The sequence below is a fragment of the Eriocheir sinensis genome, chromosome 35, assembly GCF_024679095.1.
Source record: "Eriocheir sinensis breed Jianghai 21 chromosome 35, ASM2467909v1, whole genome shotgun sequence".
In the NCBI taxonomy this organism is placed as follows: Eukaryota; Metazoa; Arthropoda; class Malacostraca; order Decapoda; family Varunidae; genus Eriocheir; species Eriocheir sinensis.
In genome coordinates this window covers 17964345-17981092 of record NC_066543.1, presented here as the reverse complement: position 1 = coordinate 17981092, position 16748 = coordinate 17964345, and the positions used below count along the sequence as shown (strand labels likewise).

Here is a 16748-nt window from a genome sequence, read left to right as displayed (position 1 = left end):
GCTCGCAGCGAGCGTTAGGCGTATTTGCTGGTGGTGCTAAACGCTCACTGTGAGCATTAGGCGTATTTGCTGGTGGTGCTAAACGCTCACTGTGAGCATTAGGCGTATTTGCTGGTGGTGCTAAACGCTCGCTGTGAGCTCCAGCCGCATTCAAATCTCCCAGGTATGAGAGTGTTCCAACACTATTTCTCACAACACAGGATTGCCAAATGAGTGGGTTCTTCACTAAATTTGGTGAAAAATCATATCAGCCCAGCGCGGCAAATCTACAGATGAGTAACTAGTGGATGTTCTTGCCCAATATAGTGGCATTTTTTAATAGCTTCACCTATCACCTGACTGATTCTTTGACCATATAGTTGTAAATATTGCAGTTGGCAATACTACCTTGCCAGAATCTCAAGGAGAGATGTCCGCAGTTCCCTCAATATGACTGATCATTGAGCACGCACTTAGGTAAGTGTTAACATTCAACACTCCCTGAACGTGCATGTACGTTCGCAAGAGAGGCATACATAACCGACTCCTAAAGATCTGGACCTCCTCTTTCCAATGGTGTTTTTGGTTTTTAGTTGTGATGAATAGTTTTTGAGATACAGAGGTTAAAAGAGACCCCCCATTGGGCTGCCTGACTGCGCCTGAGGGGATAGTTGCGTCTCGCACCAAGTGCAAAGAAAGAGTTCAATGTAAATCAATTTAAAAAAGCAATTACAAAGTACACTCGACCCTCAATTTAATATGTGGGGAAGCACATGTCCAGGAACCACAGAAGTCCTCAAAGGAATCACTATTTGCCTGGCACAGTGAGCAGTTTAATACCACTGGAGTCATTGTTGTCCTGACACTTCCCTTTCCCAATCCAGACAGGGACAACCAGCTTCCTATTCCAGTAGGAAAGAATGTTATGTACCATCTTGCCATACAGCAGTCAAGATTGCATGAAACCCATAAACATTTACAGATCCAGTTTTGAGCAGCTCCACACTCATGTTCTCAATACCAGCTACCTTTCCACACCCTCAACTTTGCCACAGCTTTTCCAACCTCATCATGTAAGGGTGAGCTTTCGTCAATGGGTGAAACAGGACCCATCATTTGCAATCCAGCAGTTGAGAGCTGCTCGCTCAGAGGGTACTCCACATACAACTGCTCAAAGTACTCAGCTATGAGCTAGTGCCCAACCATGACTGACAAGAGGAAACCATCTACTGTTCAGATAGCAGCAACAATCTGCTGTTCAGATTGCATTCACCTGAGAGAGAGGCTTGGAGCAAAGTTTGTTCAGGGTTCAGCAGGTTAGAGGCAATTTGCATGAAAATGACCCTCGACATCCGCTGGCTCATTAAGCAGGTTGGAGGCAATTTGCATTAAAATGACCCTCGACATCCTGAGCGAGACTCCTGACATAACTCTTTGTCCCTCTTCAGGATATATATATATATATATATATATATATATATATATATATATATATATATATATATATATATATATATATATATATACAGAGAGAGAGAGAGAGAGAGAGAGAGAGAGAGAGAGAGAGAGAGAGACGCCCCCCGCCGTTCGCGGCCTCACCGTTCAGGGATTCGCTTATACACGGGTAGGGTAATTGCGACACCCTCACCGAATGCGGATGAAAACTCACGTAAACGCGGTCTGATCCTTACTAAGTGCTGCTTTCACAATCATTTCTGTTTTTTATCATTATCTATGAGCGGCGATCACCGCTACAGTATTTCCACGTGAAAGTGGCCGATGGGGTGGTGGTGGCTGCAGAGGAAGCAAGAGGTGTTGAGTGTGTGTGGCAAGGTGTGGGGCGGGGCTAACCCTACAGCCGCCACAACCCCGTCGGCCAGTTTCACGTAGAAATTTCGGTACCAGATGGCTTGGTACCGGTACCAATACCAGCCAGTCGTTCATGGTGTCCCTCATTTCTTCCTCACACAAGTGAGGCTGAGTGCCTGAGTGGATATCTCGGTGATATGGATATTCTCTCTCTCTCTCTTCACTGAATGAAGTGAATATCTATTTTTCGATAGAAACCTACCTCTTGTTTGATTTACAGTGTTTTTGTTTTACGCGACCTCTTCAAGGACACAATACTCGCGTAAATCGAGAGTTACCTGTATATATATATATATATATATATATATATATATATATATATATATATATATATATATATATATATATATATATATATATAATTACAGAAGCCCCTTGCCGTTCACGGATATTTGATTCCGCGAATCCGCGATCGACGGGACTACAGGTAGCTCTCGATTTACGCGAGTATTGCGTTCTTGAAGAGGTCGCGTGAATCAAAAACAATGTAAATCAAACAAGAGGTAGGTTTCTGTCGAAAAATAAATACCATATTTTGCGGCATATAACGCGCACCCCAAACTTTGGGAAAAAAAAAGTTCTTAAAATGCTCAGAAATATGTACGGGTTAAAGAACATTGACAATGTACAGTTTTCCGAAATTTATATATTTTAGGTGTAATCTTTACTGCTTGAATTGACAAGTGTCCTTGAGTAAAGCAATGAAAATGGCGGTCGGGCTGGTGTTGTGAGAAATACATCCCCGTACATACTGATGATGCATAGCTTCTGATATCATAATAAGCATATTATTCTCACCATCACTCGTTGGTTATGACAGACAACTAGGCAAGACACAATTCACACGGTTCTGGTGACACACGGCATGCAGCTGTTTGTTGTGTGGGTGTAGTTGTGTGGTTTTCAAATGATGCAAATGGCGGCCGGGCAGCTGTTGCGAGAAATATCTCCTCGTACATACTGATTATGTACAGCTTCTGAGATCATACTAAGCATATTATTCTCACAGTCGCTCGTAGGTTATGACAAACAACTAGGCAAGACACAATTCACGCGGTTCTGGTGACACGCGGCATGCAGCTGTTTGTTGTTTGGGTGTGGTTGTGTGGTTTGTAAACAATGCAAATGGCAGCTGGGCAGGTGTTGTGAGAAATATCTCCTCGTACATACTAATTATGTACAGCTTCTGAGATCATAATAAGCATATTATTCTCACAATCACTCGTAGGTTATGACAGACAATGCGGCATACAGCTGTTTGTTGTGTGGGTGTGTGGTTTGTAAACAATGCAAATGGTGGCCGGGTGTGAAATAACTCCTCGTACAAGACTCATGATGTACAGTTTCTGATATCATATTTACCCCATTATTCTCACTAATACTAATAATTAATAATGAACACAGTTATTTTTTTCCAATATGATTTTTTTATGTAGCTTGTACTGCTCCTTAGTCATACAATCGTAGGCCAGCTGTGACATCAAGATCAAGATATGCAAATGGCGCCCGACGAGAAAACGGGATAACGGCAAGGCATGGGTGATGCTCCACCGATATATATATATATATATATATATATATATATATATATATATATATATATATATATATATATATATATACAGATAACTCTCGATTTACGCGAGTATTGTGTCCTTGAAGAGGTTGCGTAAATCAAAAACAATGTAAATCAAACAAGAGGCAGGTTTCTATCGAAAAATAAATATTCACTTCATTCAGTGGAGAGAGAGAGAGAGAGAATATCCATATCACCGAGATATCCACTCGGGCACTCAGTCTCAGCCTCACTCGTGTGAGGAAGAAATGAGGAACACCATGAGCGACTGGCTAGTATTGGTACTGGTACCGAGCAGTCTGGTACCGATACCGAGCTGTCTGGTACCGGTACCAAGCACCCTGGTACTGGTCACGTACCGTATGGTTGGTACCGTTAGTACTGGTACTGGTACCGGTACCTGCCCACCCCTATTGTTGAGAAGCGTGGCAGCGTGGGTACTGTATTGTTGTTCAAGTGGCGCACTGGAAGAATTGAGCTCAGCTGTGTGGCCGCGGCGTCGTGTGAGTCCAGTTGCGTGAGACATCTGGTGGCCACTCCATAAAATATCGCGTATAAGTGAAAAAACGTGTAAATTAAACATTTATTTGGATTTTGGACCCCGCGTTATTTAAAAAATGCGTAAACCAAACACGCGGAAATCGAGTTACATATATGTGTGTGTGTATATATATATATATATATATATATATAGATAGATATATATATATATATATATATATATATATATATATATATAGATATATATAGATAGATAGCTATAGATATAAATAGATAAAGATATAGATAGATATATATATATATTTATATATATATATATATATAAATATATATATATATATATAAATATATATATATATATATATATATATATATATATATATATATATATATATATAATATATATATATATATATATATATATATATATATATATATATATTGAGACACATAATTTGTTACATCATTATTGTTGCTTATCTTTTCACCTCCCTCGAATTTACATTTATGATTTGACAAACACACCTACATCCAACCAAACACTTACTTTGAAAGACCATGTGATTTCAAACAACACAAGTAAGCATCAACCCATCTACAATTAGCTTTCCACAACACACTTCTGCATATTTGCAATAAGCAATATTGTATTACAGCTGAACTAATATTATATGACAGTTCGAGATCACACAGGTGACTCAAATTCTTAGGAGTATTATGGTAATGCTGGACCGGCAGAGGCAGCATGTTAGAAACTCGGAGTAGTCGGCTTCTGCATTTCAGCTGTCAATTTAACCAACTATACTGCTTTCATTATTCAAGGAAATGATCATTAGAGATGGATGATCCCCTATCGTGGAACTGTAATACTGATACACGCTGTGTTTGTGTACAAAAATCCTGCACTTAAAACAACTGAGCTGAAAAATATACAAACTAATCTGAAATAGAAAAAGCATCACAATGGTATAAGATGCAGATGAAACTGATTCTTAGTTCTAATTATGTCAGTGAACTATGCTGATGCAAAATAAGCTTCCTTCCCTTCACCAGCAAGCAATCATATTCCAGTAAAGAAAAATATTAATAACCTCATGTGCTTAGCGAGTCCAACTTTGACCAGCAACAATCAGGGAGGTAGCCAGGGGGATTCTGTCATTGAAATTTATTTGGTGTGTGCTGCTGCAGCTTGAGTCCAGAGATAGGAATGATGAAAAGAAGGTACTGCTTCAAGTTAGGCAATATCTAAATGATAACCATATTTTCTGCACATCACAAAGTCAACATCCTCTTCCCTGTAGTGACAAAATTGGGCTGAAAGAAGAACAGGTGTGACTCTTGTAGAAGCCGGGTCATTGAGACTTGGAGAAATGGCTGCCATGGCTAGTGTGGGAGGGGAGTGAGGAGCTGCCTCAAGTCAAGTGGCCCAACAGTTGACAAAAACATTTATACTGGACTAGGATGGATGGATACACATGAGAGGGAACACTGCCCATGCAATGGAAAAGTATCTTGGTTTACTTTTAAATTGACAACAACATACACAATAATCATAGCCAGTAAATGAAAGGTAATAATAAATGTAACTTGTAACAAAATACTAAACCCATTCAAAGTGACAGGATTGGCCTGGGGTGAGCCACAGCCTGTACTGGCCACCCCTGGCTACTGCCCTGGTTATGTCAAGCTGGCAACATCAAGTGGTTCAGAACATTGACTAATAAAATAACATACTAATGGTGACATGAACTATAATCTACAGTCTGTGATCAGCCATTATGAGTGATATGTTTTTTTGGACATTAATCCATCCTTGGTGGTAAGCAAGCAGAATGTAACTCGTAATAGCTGGTCACAAAAAAATCATTGCCTGACCAACCTTGCCGTCCTTTTTCTCTCCGCTGTCGCCGAGCCTTGGACCCAGCGCCCTGAGGAAGGTCCTGCACCCGGGAGTAGCCGTACTCCCCAGCCTCAAAGCTTCCATACAGACCAGGAACAGCATCCTTAACCTGCAAACACTCTTAATGTTAAACCTCTACATCAAAACACCTATGTTGGCAATGACAATGATTTTTCTTCTGCAAAAAGTCTGAATGTTGTCAATAAGGTGAAAAAAAAAAAGACATCCAAGCTGTTGGTGAAGTCTCAACTTATCTATTTTTTTGTACATTATATAGTATCGTGTTACTTTTAAGACATTGGCGTCTTGATATATTAACATGCCACACTTACTTCAGAGGGAAAACAATATAATCAAATAACAAAACTGCCAAGTTAGAAAACTTTGAATATTAAAAAGCAATTCAAATTGATGAGATTACTTGATATTGTAAAAGAACAAGATATAAATCTATATGACACATCCAGCTTCAACATGATAGTCTGCACACTGCCATGTGTCAAGTAACAAAAAACTACAAGGAAAATAATTGTTTAATACAGAGGGTTAATGGTGACAAGGCCAATAGAAACATATTCCAAAGAGGAAGAAAGATATACTTCACAATAATTTAATGCATTCACAATCCAGGTATTCATTTTGTAATGGGGGTCTATTTTTCTATTTTCTACACCAAAAAAAGTGGTGGTGAAGAAGAAGAAGAAGAAGAAGAAGAAGAAGAAGAAGAAGGAGGAGGAGGAGGAGGAGGAGGAGGAGGAGGAGGAGGAGGAAGAGGAGGAGGAGGAGGAGGAGGAGGAGGAAAAGGTGGTATTTGAATGATCAAGGCCATCCTGCTCAGCATGCCCCATTTAGTGTCCCTATGATTCATAGTGATTTCTTTTTTATTTTACTTCAAAATTATTCAGTGCTTCCTGACCAAGATATTTGAGATTTAGAGCACAGAAATGGTGATATGATTGTTCTTCTTGCTTGTTAGCTTTACTCTTTAGTTACAAATAAAAAATAGTAATAATCTGTAACTGTGCATCATCATCAATATATATTCTCTTTCCTGTTGGCAGGGTGAGGAGTGCTAATGGGCTCTGTTAAATGCAAGTAAAAACACAGCAACAAGAGAGAGGACTAACACCAACAGACTGCCCAGTGAAGTGGGCTTCCTGTTATGTCCAATGAGAATATTGTTCCTCAAGCCATGCAATGCCACAAAGCACCTCCTGTTCAGAACTGAGTGGTTTCCAAGCTATATACTGTGAGCTTTCTAACTGACTAACTGATGGGAACCATACGCCCATGGGCACATCACTTCACTCACTCGCCGCCTCAACTCTCAACAATCCCCCTAAGCAAACTCCCACGCAGCTACCCTGTCCACCTTATGTCCCTCCTGACAGGATCAATTGGCTTGCCCCAGTCATGAGTTAACCCTTTCAATATGTGACGCAGACGTCAGCGTCACAGTATGGAAAGGGTTAAGAGGAAACGGAAGAGGATTAATCCTCTTCTAAACCTCTTAATCCTCTTAACCCTTTCCATACTGTGATGCTGACATCGGCGTCACCATATTGAAAGGGTTAAGTGGATGTCCCCTTGGTCTCCTCCGCTCAGGGTTGTCTCGTACAGAAACAACCCTAGGAGCAGTATCGATGTCTGGGAGGCATGGCCATACCCATATAGCTGGAGTTGGTATTCACGGACTAAGCTGGTTATAGGCCTCAATGCAGTTTCATCAAGTAGTTGCTGATTCGACACAGTCATTCTAGCGATATCCCATGATCCTGCGAAGGCACTTGGTCCTAAATGCATCAACACACCTCTCCAAGTCACTATTCAGTGTCCGTGTCTCACACTTATAGAGTACGACAGGGAGCACAAGCGACTTAAAGATTCAAATCTTTGTCTGCCTGCATAGGTATCAACACCATACACTTGTGTTGAGTAAGTCCATAACACTGTGGGCCAGGCCCATCCATCAAGTGACTTCCTGTACTACACTATCAAGGTATGTGAAGCTTTTGGTGACCGTGACACCCTCACCACCGTACGTGCTCTCCTGACTCGTTCATTTTGCTTTACAAACATCTTCCACTCAAGGCCACCATTTGTCAGCTCCTGCTGTCCCATCTCTGTTTCATACTTTTCACAATTTTTCATTAAGTGCATCCACCTTCTATGTCATTCTTTTAACTTTCTCATGCCAATCAAATATTTTACTTCCATGCAAAATGACTAGTTCAAACACCCTTGGCAAAGTCCACCCTAGTCTTCCTTATAATAATCATGTTCTCTGATCCAGTAACTTTTTCAGTCTGGTGCTCTTCTCTATCTTTCCAGGCCATCAGCCTCCCTCACAAAATCATGAGATTGCTTTAGATTCACCAGTCTTTAAGAATTGCACCATTATTATCACAATCCATTATTATCAATGCCTCAGCTTCATTTTCTTCTACCTCATTACTAGAACCACACTTTCCTGACTTCAATGCCTCTATATTCATATATACAGTACCTGTAAAACCTGACAGGTATTTGCAATCTTTAATCCTGCTAAATGAACAGCATAAGCCCTACATTTCACTAGAAATATAACAATGGAACCCAAAATTTTAATGTTCCATCACCATCACTTATATTCTTCCTACTGAAAAGTAATCTTTTTTTTTTTTCTTTTCTTTCTTTCTTTTCTTTTTTTTACATCCCTGCCTCTAGTGCCGGTAGGCTTTCTTCAGGGGCCAGATGGTCGGCCCGAGCCTGTCGTGGCGCAGGCAATTTCTTTATAGTGGTGCCAGTTAAGCACCAGCTTAATCATGTCAGAGTACAAAACCTAAAATGTGCTAGATCCTTCTTCCTTCAAATGAATGTTAGAACTGCAGTAAGTAAATGCTGGGAACTGTGGGTGATAGCAGTATGAATCAATTGATGGGTGACAAATATACTGTCCATATATACATATGTACATCATGAAACTAATGGATAGAATGTTGAGATACTGCATTCATGTGAAGAACGGTGCAGATGAATGGAGAACAACAATATGTCAATATCTGATGTGAGAAAGCAGTCATGCTAGGCTGATGCAGGCAGAGTGTGATGAAGGACTGCTACTAAATGTGTGAAATGGAGATGATGGGAAAATAAAATAAGAAAATATGGACTATTATGGTTGCTTTATAGTACTGGATTATGCTGAACCATGACACAGGAGAGCTTATGTGTTATCAATAATACTATTGCATCAGCGTATTTTGTACATCCCAATCTTCTGCATGGCCTTTCTTCACTGACACTTTGCATGTATCTTGCGTCAGGAGCAAAAAATACTTGAGAGCAAGAAAAGTGGTTCAGGATCTTTATATTAAACATGAATGCCAGTATGTATATTGAGTGCATACAACAGCCATTTTACTTCCTAACTATCTCAACACTATCCAATTCTTCAATATTCCTCAAACATCCATGTCCACACTAATAACCATCTTTGGTGTGGTACTGCATGAAGCTGATGGAATGTTTGTTTATGAGGGGGCAATGACACAGTTGATGAGAGTTGAACTAATAATGTGATATCAATTAAAACAATATGGTCATCCTAATAAGGATTGGTTCAGGGGCAAAAAATATCAATATTTTCATTAAATAAAGTTTGAGCTTCAATGATGTGACTAGAAGTGTTTTCCAAAGGTCAAAAAATAACCATGATTCTACTGATCATACATATTGTAAAGACAAAGCTGTACTTCATGGCTGTGCATTTCATCTCTGTCTCATTGGCTCTTGAGCCTGTGGTGGCTAAGAATCCACTGTCTCAGTACACAGGGCAAATGTGGCATCCAGGTAACTCTCAATCAACCAGCCTCAAAGGGAGGACGAACAGCTCGATGAGCTGTGTGCCGAGTGCCAGGCCAGGATCAAACTCAGGACTGCAGATTCGTAAATAGGAGTGCTAACCACTACACCATGGAGATGCTCACACATTGTGAGATAATGCAGAAACATAAATATGCTCTTGTTTATACAATTTTGCATAGATTTGAAATTTCCTATTTATTAGGAACTGAACAGGATGGCTCTATGAAAGGTCTCCACCACTGCATAGTGCAAGAGTTATCTACTGGTAGCTCCTACTTTACAAGAAATTTAATTTGGGAACTAGCCACTCTCAACTTTTTTTTGTCATAACAGCAGTTCAGATGTGCAAATCTGAGGCTTTTCAATAATGACCTATCCTGCCCCAGAAGAAATGGGGCAATCGTGATGATGTAGATACAGATGACTGTAATAAGCTTCGAGATACTAGTGTGAGTGGTAATAAAATCACAATGTAAGGGATTGGGCAAGAGGTTATCCTGTTATGCAGTATGTCCCATGTTGCTGGATGATTTTCCCCCTTTTTGACTAAGCTGAATTTTTTTCAATATCTGCTTCTTTCTTATGTCATTATTCTTGCAACCAAGATGCAAGTCTGAAGACTTCATCAGCAAAAGGCTGCAAAGAAGCATCACCCAAGATACACTCAGATGCTTCCTTCCAGTAAAGTTTTCCTATTTGAGAGAATTCAAATCTAGTTTCAACTCTAACTTAACTGCGTCAGAAATGTTTTTAGTGAGATCTTAATATACTGTACAAACTTTTGAATGCAGTAACCAATAATGAAAATGTTTATAGTTTACACTCCACGCCTCCCAGCTTGATATCGAAGAGCTGACCCTTCATTTGGTGGGTAATGCAATTGAGTCACTGTTACATGACACAAACATTACAAGATGTCTGTATGACTATGGTAGAAAGTTAGGACTAGAATTATATCTAAAAGATACTAACCCTCTTTCCAATAATATTTTTGAAAGTGTGGTGGTAACATAGGTACCACTAAGCTATCTTAACCCTCTCGTGCACGATGACGCGTTTCGCGTCATCAAGGGCAAAAGGTTCTGGCGCATGATGACGCAAAAGGCGTCATAAAAGTTTTAAAATTTGAATAAAAATTAAGTTTTCGGTGAAAGTGCATCAAATTTGGGAGTGTCATTTGTTGGGATAAGTTTCTTAATGGTAACATATGGCAACCTTTCTAAGGAGCGTAGATGAGGAGCGTCAACTCTGTAGATTATTTAGAAAAAAATACAGTTTTCTTGGTGTAACTCGGGAGCTAGCAAGTGGGGAAGAGTTGGTACTTAGGATTTATTGTCTACAATACTGTATACAGAGACTTGAAACGAGTTTGTATTGTTTATTTTCCTCTATTTTTATATGCGCATGTTATAGTACAAGTCTTTATGAAGGCATTGATACCAAATTTATTGGGGTACGATATATCTGTGAGGGTAAAATACGTCTGGGAATGTAGGGTATCGCGGTGGCAAAAAAAGGCCGGTTGGGCCTGAAAAATGCATGGTGAGTGGAACAGAAACTTATTGGAAATTTACGGTGTACGACAGAGTTAACTTTATATTTTGTAACCACTTTTGTTATCAAGAATCCTGCCTATACCCAGGTACATTTTGGGCAGTTTGGAGTAATGATTATGATGATGGTTATCCTGGCTATCACAAACAAGAAAACTAACATTAATTCCACAACCCAAAGGCATCTACCTGATACCCTCAACCTCATTTAAAATACCTACACAATGCTGTGTAACAGTTTACATTAATTTAAAAGGATAAATTTTTTGTTTATTGTCAACAATTATTGGTAAATAGACACGTTACTTCTGAGTCATAAATTCCAAAACACAGATCTCTCACATCATCAGTTATCAAAAGTCTCCGATATCTGGTTAAATAATAATGAATATAAATTAAATAATAACTCAAATTGTTTCCAACATCTAAGACAGAAAAAAATAACCTAAATTTCTAAAAAAATACAAAAAGCAGTGTGGTTAATGAAGTAGTGATCTGCAGAGAGACAAAATAGAAACTCTTAAACAAGGGTACATCACATACTCAAAAGAAATACTCAGCAAATCATTAATGCAAAAATTGAAAACACAAGATCATGAGATGATGAATAAGAGGTGCTTTAGCAGTTGATCGAACAAACAAATACGGTAAGAAAGATGGAGGGAGGGAGGGAGGGACGGAGGGAAATGACAAGGTGGAAGAAAAGGGAACAACACTGAAGGTGAACCGGGGATGAAGTAGGGGCTCACGAATGTACTCACAGCAGCGTAATCTGTGCCAAGGTCCATATTCTCTGGGGTGGCAAGGGGTGCGTGCACGGAACCCCCTTTTGTTAGTTTAGAGTGTAGGAGGCCGGCATCTTTGAGGTTTATTTTGCCAATTGCGTCAGTCACGTTGCTATAGGCCTTAAGATTAAGTTTGCCAGGTTGCTGAAAGAGGGAAGGAATTGTCGGGTTAGTGACGAGCAACATTTAGGCACAAGAGACAGCAGGCAAGAGGAGATGGACTGGGAGGGGGTGTGGATGGGAGAGGGAGGGCCACATGGATGAAAGCAGAGTCAGCGGGACTCTTTATGTATGGGATGTCAGCACTTAAGGAAGATGGTGCAATTCATGCCAACAAGCAATTAACATTTTATGCTGAAAACATTTAGGAGAGTACTCAAAATTACTCTGAGGTGGTGATAGAAGAGAAAGTTTAACAAATGTACAAACAATAGTTTGGTTGAGAAAACTGTGTTTATATTATTCACACAGTAACCAAAGGCAGTCCTTCCTCCTCATCAGAATGCTGCTTTTATACGAGCACACAAACACACAAGTGCAGGATGACCGTGAGAGTCACATTTCTCATTATGTCAAATATAACACTTAGTTGTTTGAGAATACTGTAAGATGCCTTGAATATGACCTGATGAATTGAGATCACCAGATGAAGGGGTAGATATAAAATGTGAGGTGAATGTCCAAAAAAGCCTAAAAAGAGGATAAGACCAGTCAACATAAAGTAAGAGGTCACATCAGTTACAGGAAAAAGATAAAAAATATATAAATGTGGATGAGTTACCATGCATGTAATATGAATCACTCCTGTATGGAGGAGTTTCTTTTAAATTGAAGTTCAACAGTAAGCAAAACTAAAATTGTAAAGAACAAAAGAAGCCAAAAATTAAACAACTGTGTAAATGCCTAAATACTCAATAACATGTTCATAAAAAGAACTTAAACTCAATATTTAATCTTTAGTATTTGCTGAATTAAAAAATATTTCTAGTGACCCTCTAAATGAGAAATTGGAAAAATCGAAGGTATTTCAAGTACCATTATATATATATACAGAGCAACACTTTACTTATACTTAAACCACAGAGATCATCTTTCATATTTGAAAACTGGTTCTACATTTTTTAAATTTTTTTTTATACTTGTATGAGCAGTAAAACTTGCTGGATTAAACTGAGGGTACTACACACCATTCACATTACAATTTGTTTTACCACTTACATCAACACGCTCACCTATTTGAAAACCTTTGTACAAGTAAGGACTCATTTGTTAGAGATGAGTGAAATAGCTCGCTTTACTATAGATCATGCAGCTGCACCCAGACTCCTACACACTACTCTTCATCCTCCACAAATCTACTCCATAGAGAATCAGTTCTATTAATACAGGCTGTTAGTAATGATATCATGCAAATGCTGCATGACTGAGCTCCCCACATGGCACATCCAACCCAGCTAAAAGCAGTATATTTTGCCTGACTTCAAATTTGTTCATCGGTACATTCCTAAAATTTTAGCTTCGTGTTTCAGAATGTTGACTTGATTAAAGCACATTTCAGATCTTTCACATTCGAGGAACACATACAATTCTGTCTGTCATTTAAGAAATTATAAATAACACACTATTAAAATAGTTATATTTCAGTGTTCAGCTGGAGTGTGTATTTACCTAATTGTTGTTAACTGGATTTGTATTAGTCTCAGGTTAACCTCTGTGTGTGTGTGTGTGTGTGTGTTTGTGTGTGTGTGTGTAGATAGATAAGAACTTATTTTTCTATCCATTCCTTTTAGCACACCTTTATCACAGAAACTAAGCCATCTGTCCAGTGGATATGATTCTTCCTTTATAAAGGTAAGGTAAAGTTGGGGACATACGCTATAACTGCGAATAGCTACGGCGTTCAGCTCTGTCACATTGGCCCTTTGAGCCTGTGGTGGGAACCATAGGTTCCCACCACCACAGTTCACCTTCCCCATGTTTACCCAGGTACCCATTTATCAATAAGCCCGAAACAAAAGAGAATGAACAGCTGGGTGAGCTGCACATTGACTGCCCAGGACGGGATTGAAACCAGAGCATGCAGATTCATAGCTAGGTATGCTAACAACTGTTACATGGAATTTAAAAATTGTATTTCAGTTGTCACTAAACAAGCTGACACATAAGAATGATATGAGGATTGCTAAGCCAAGTGCTTATGATCTCAAACACTCACTACCACAATGTTTCTCTGTGTAAATGGTATGAGCCTGAACAGGGGCAGCCAGTCAATTATCAGTGACAGGTTTCAACATCAGTTGGTGTGCCAGTCATCAACAGTATAAGGTTCAACAGCTTGTGAACCATTCGTGATGACAGAGGACCAGTGAAAAGAAGGCGGTGATTATATCACTCCTGAAAACATCTTTCCCAACCGTTTTGGGGAAAGAACATACTTATCTACAATCTCTTCAACTCTAGTTTTATTTAATTTTTTCTTTACTGATGTTGTATCAAGTTTAAGACTTGATCTCATCCACTTGCCAGGTAAGTTGAAGAGGTTATGACAATCTAAAAAATACTACATAAATTGACTTGCAGTTTAGATGTGATACGGTTCTTGCCATAGCATAACTCTCAGCCAAATAAACATGAAGGAAGTGAAAGGCAAAATTAAGGAAAGACTATTATAAGCCAGACCCTTTCCTTTGAAACTTTGCAATCTTGAGCCTATTACACAGTTTCTTTGGTTATGTATATTTTTAATAAATTACTTGTACCAATTAACCTGAGGAATAATATGGAATGGGAAAGTGTTGAAAATCGTCATGCCAGTTACAAGTCAAAATATGGTGGAGACAAACTGCAAGTACAAAATTTTATTTTGATAGTAATATGAAATCAAATTATAGTTCTGCAAACTAACTGGAATCTTGGTTCAGCACTAAGGCTGTCACTTTAAAGCTTACTGAGAACCATGCTGATACGATTCCCACTGAAAACTTCTGCTGAAAATTTCTTATTGCGGTTCCCTGAAAATGATTTTGTGCAATGAATTTTAAAGTGTACTGAATGAATGCATGGTAAAATGTGTGTGTGAATGAGTGGAGGAAGCTTTTCTTTTATAATACAATGTGCATTTTTACATATGAAAAAATATTACATCAACTGTATGCAAATTCTTACTAATACAACATCAGTTATAATCTGCTTTGTATTTATTTGATGAAAAGTACTAAAAGTGTATGAGGTAAGAATAATTTTTAAACTAATATGGGGCAACAATACATACCATACAGTACATATCATCAATCTTTAACTAACATAATTTGACTTCCACCCCATGCCACCATGAAAAATAATTTGGTGCTGAAAATCACCACTGCAGTTGTCTCTCTCAGTCACGAAGAAATGATTGCGTATTTCCAGTCAACTTGGCTGTCCAATCAAGGTACTTACCTTTTGAATGTTACTATACTCTACTACAAGTTGCATCAACTCTAATTCTATAAACAGAATCGATTTCAACTATTTGGTAAGACCTACAAACATAAAAATGCTTTATCAAAATCCTTGCAACACTACAAGTACTAACATTTGATTAAGAAGATTTTCTCCCTCAGTAAAGAAAACATTAGTTATCTGATTTTGTTTATTTGTAAAAAAGGAAAACATCTAGAGGAATCTGCTAATGGCAATATATATAGAAATATGGCCTAAGGCAGCTTCATCATCCCACTATCATCATACTGATCAAGGATAAATGAGAACATCATCCTTCCATCTGATTAAGGAGCTCATCTGATACGTAAATTCTCACCAGCATGCAAAATATTACTTTATAATCCATATACAAGTGGAGAAAAAAGCTAATGTCAAGAAGTGACAAATTATGTTGTAATTTGACAATGGGTTTTCTTTCCCTATCAATGTCCTCCATATTGGGATGAGACTGCTTGAACCACTCAAGACCTACAAGCAAAAAAGGGTAAAAACAATGAAATGATTAAAGTGACAACTGCAGGGTAAAATTTCTTTTCCATTTCTTAATAAGATTGCCTGCATGAGGATGATAATATCAGATGCTTAAAACTACTCATCAATGAAGAAACCCTCAGGGTACTTAAAGTTAGTCTAAGCACCTGTTGACTGACTGCACATTTACCTACTCCTCATATGATGCTGTACTAATATAGTGTTGGTGTATCCCTATGACAACTTTATTAGACCTTGTCTTTATCATGTTTATTGTGCTTATTGTACTATTCTTTGAGTAAATAATTCTTGGATTGAGGCAAGCAAGAATCTAGAGCAGAATAGTGCTAACCCACAAGCTCCTAAATGTGCTAATAAGCATTGAGAAAAGTTCAAAAGTGTTTGGTGTTATGATTTGGGTGACAATTCGGATGTCCCCAAAATTTGAGGAAGGTATGTTATGCATGTTATGCACCATACATAATAATTCTGACAAAACTAATACACTTATGTCCTTTTCCTCACTAGCTTATGTGATTTATTAATTTCCCATCGAGTAGTGTCTGTAATTCACTATGGTCTGATCACACTCTAAATTTGTGATCACCAGCCACTACTTTACCTGAAAAAGCTGGGAACTCAGGTGACGGAGCTTTGGGTATGGTTGGAACCTCACATCAAACTTATACACACCTGGGAGGTGGGACACTACCCACAACTGGCACAAGATACCCATTTAAAGCTGGGTGGACAAGGGACACATATTACAGGAGAGTGCCCATCCA

General features: G+C 38.6%; 1 protein-coding gene across 18 annotated transcripts in view; it reads right to left on the bottom strand.

Annotated features, from left to right (window-relative positions):
- LOC127007533 (rho GTPase-activating protein 190-like) overlaps positions 1-16748 on the bottom strand; it is a 134923-nt gene that overhangs the window by 24129 nt on the left and 94046 nt on the right. For 14 of the 18 annotated variants that reach the window (XM_050878688.1, XM_050878687.1, XM_050878699.1 and 11 more), the window contains 2 exons: positions 11986-12153; positions 5805-5934 (listed from right to left, as the gene is read on the bottom strand). In XM_050878688.1, the coding sequence (XP_050734645.1) occupies positions 5805-5934; positions 11986-12153 (298 nt within the window). The remainder of the gene's footprint in view (positions 1-5804; positions 5935-11985; positions 12154-16748) is intronic. The other 4 variants (XM_050878696.1, XM_050878698.1, XM_050878705.1 and 1 more) reach the window with 1 other exon arrangement.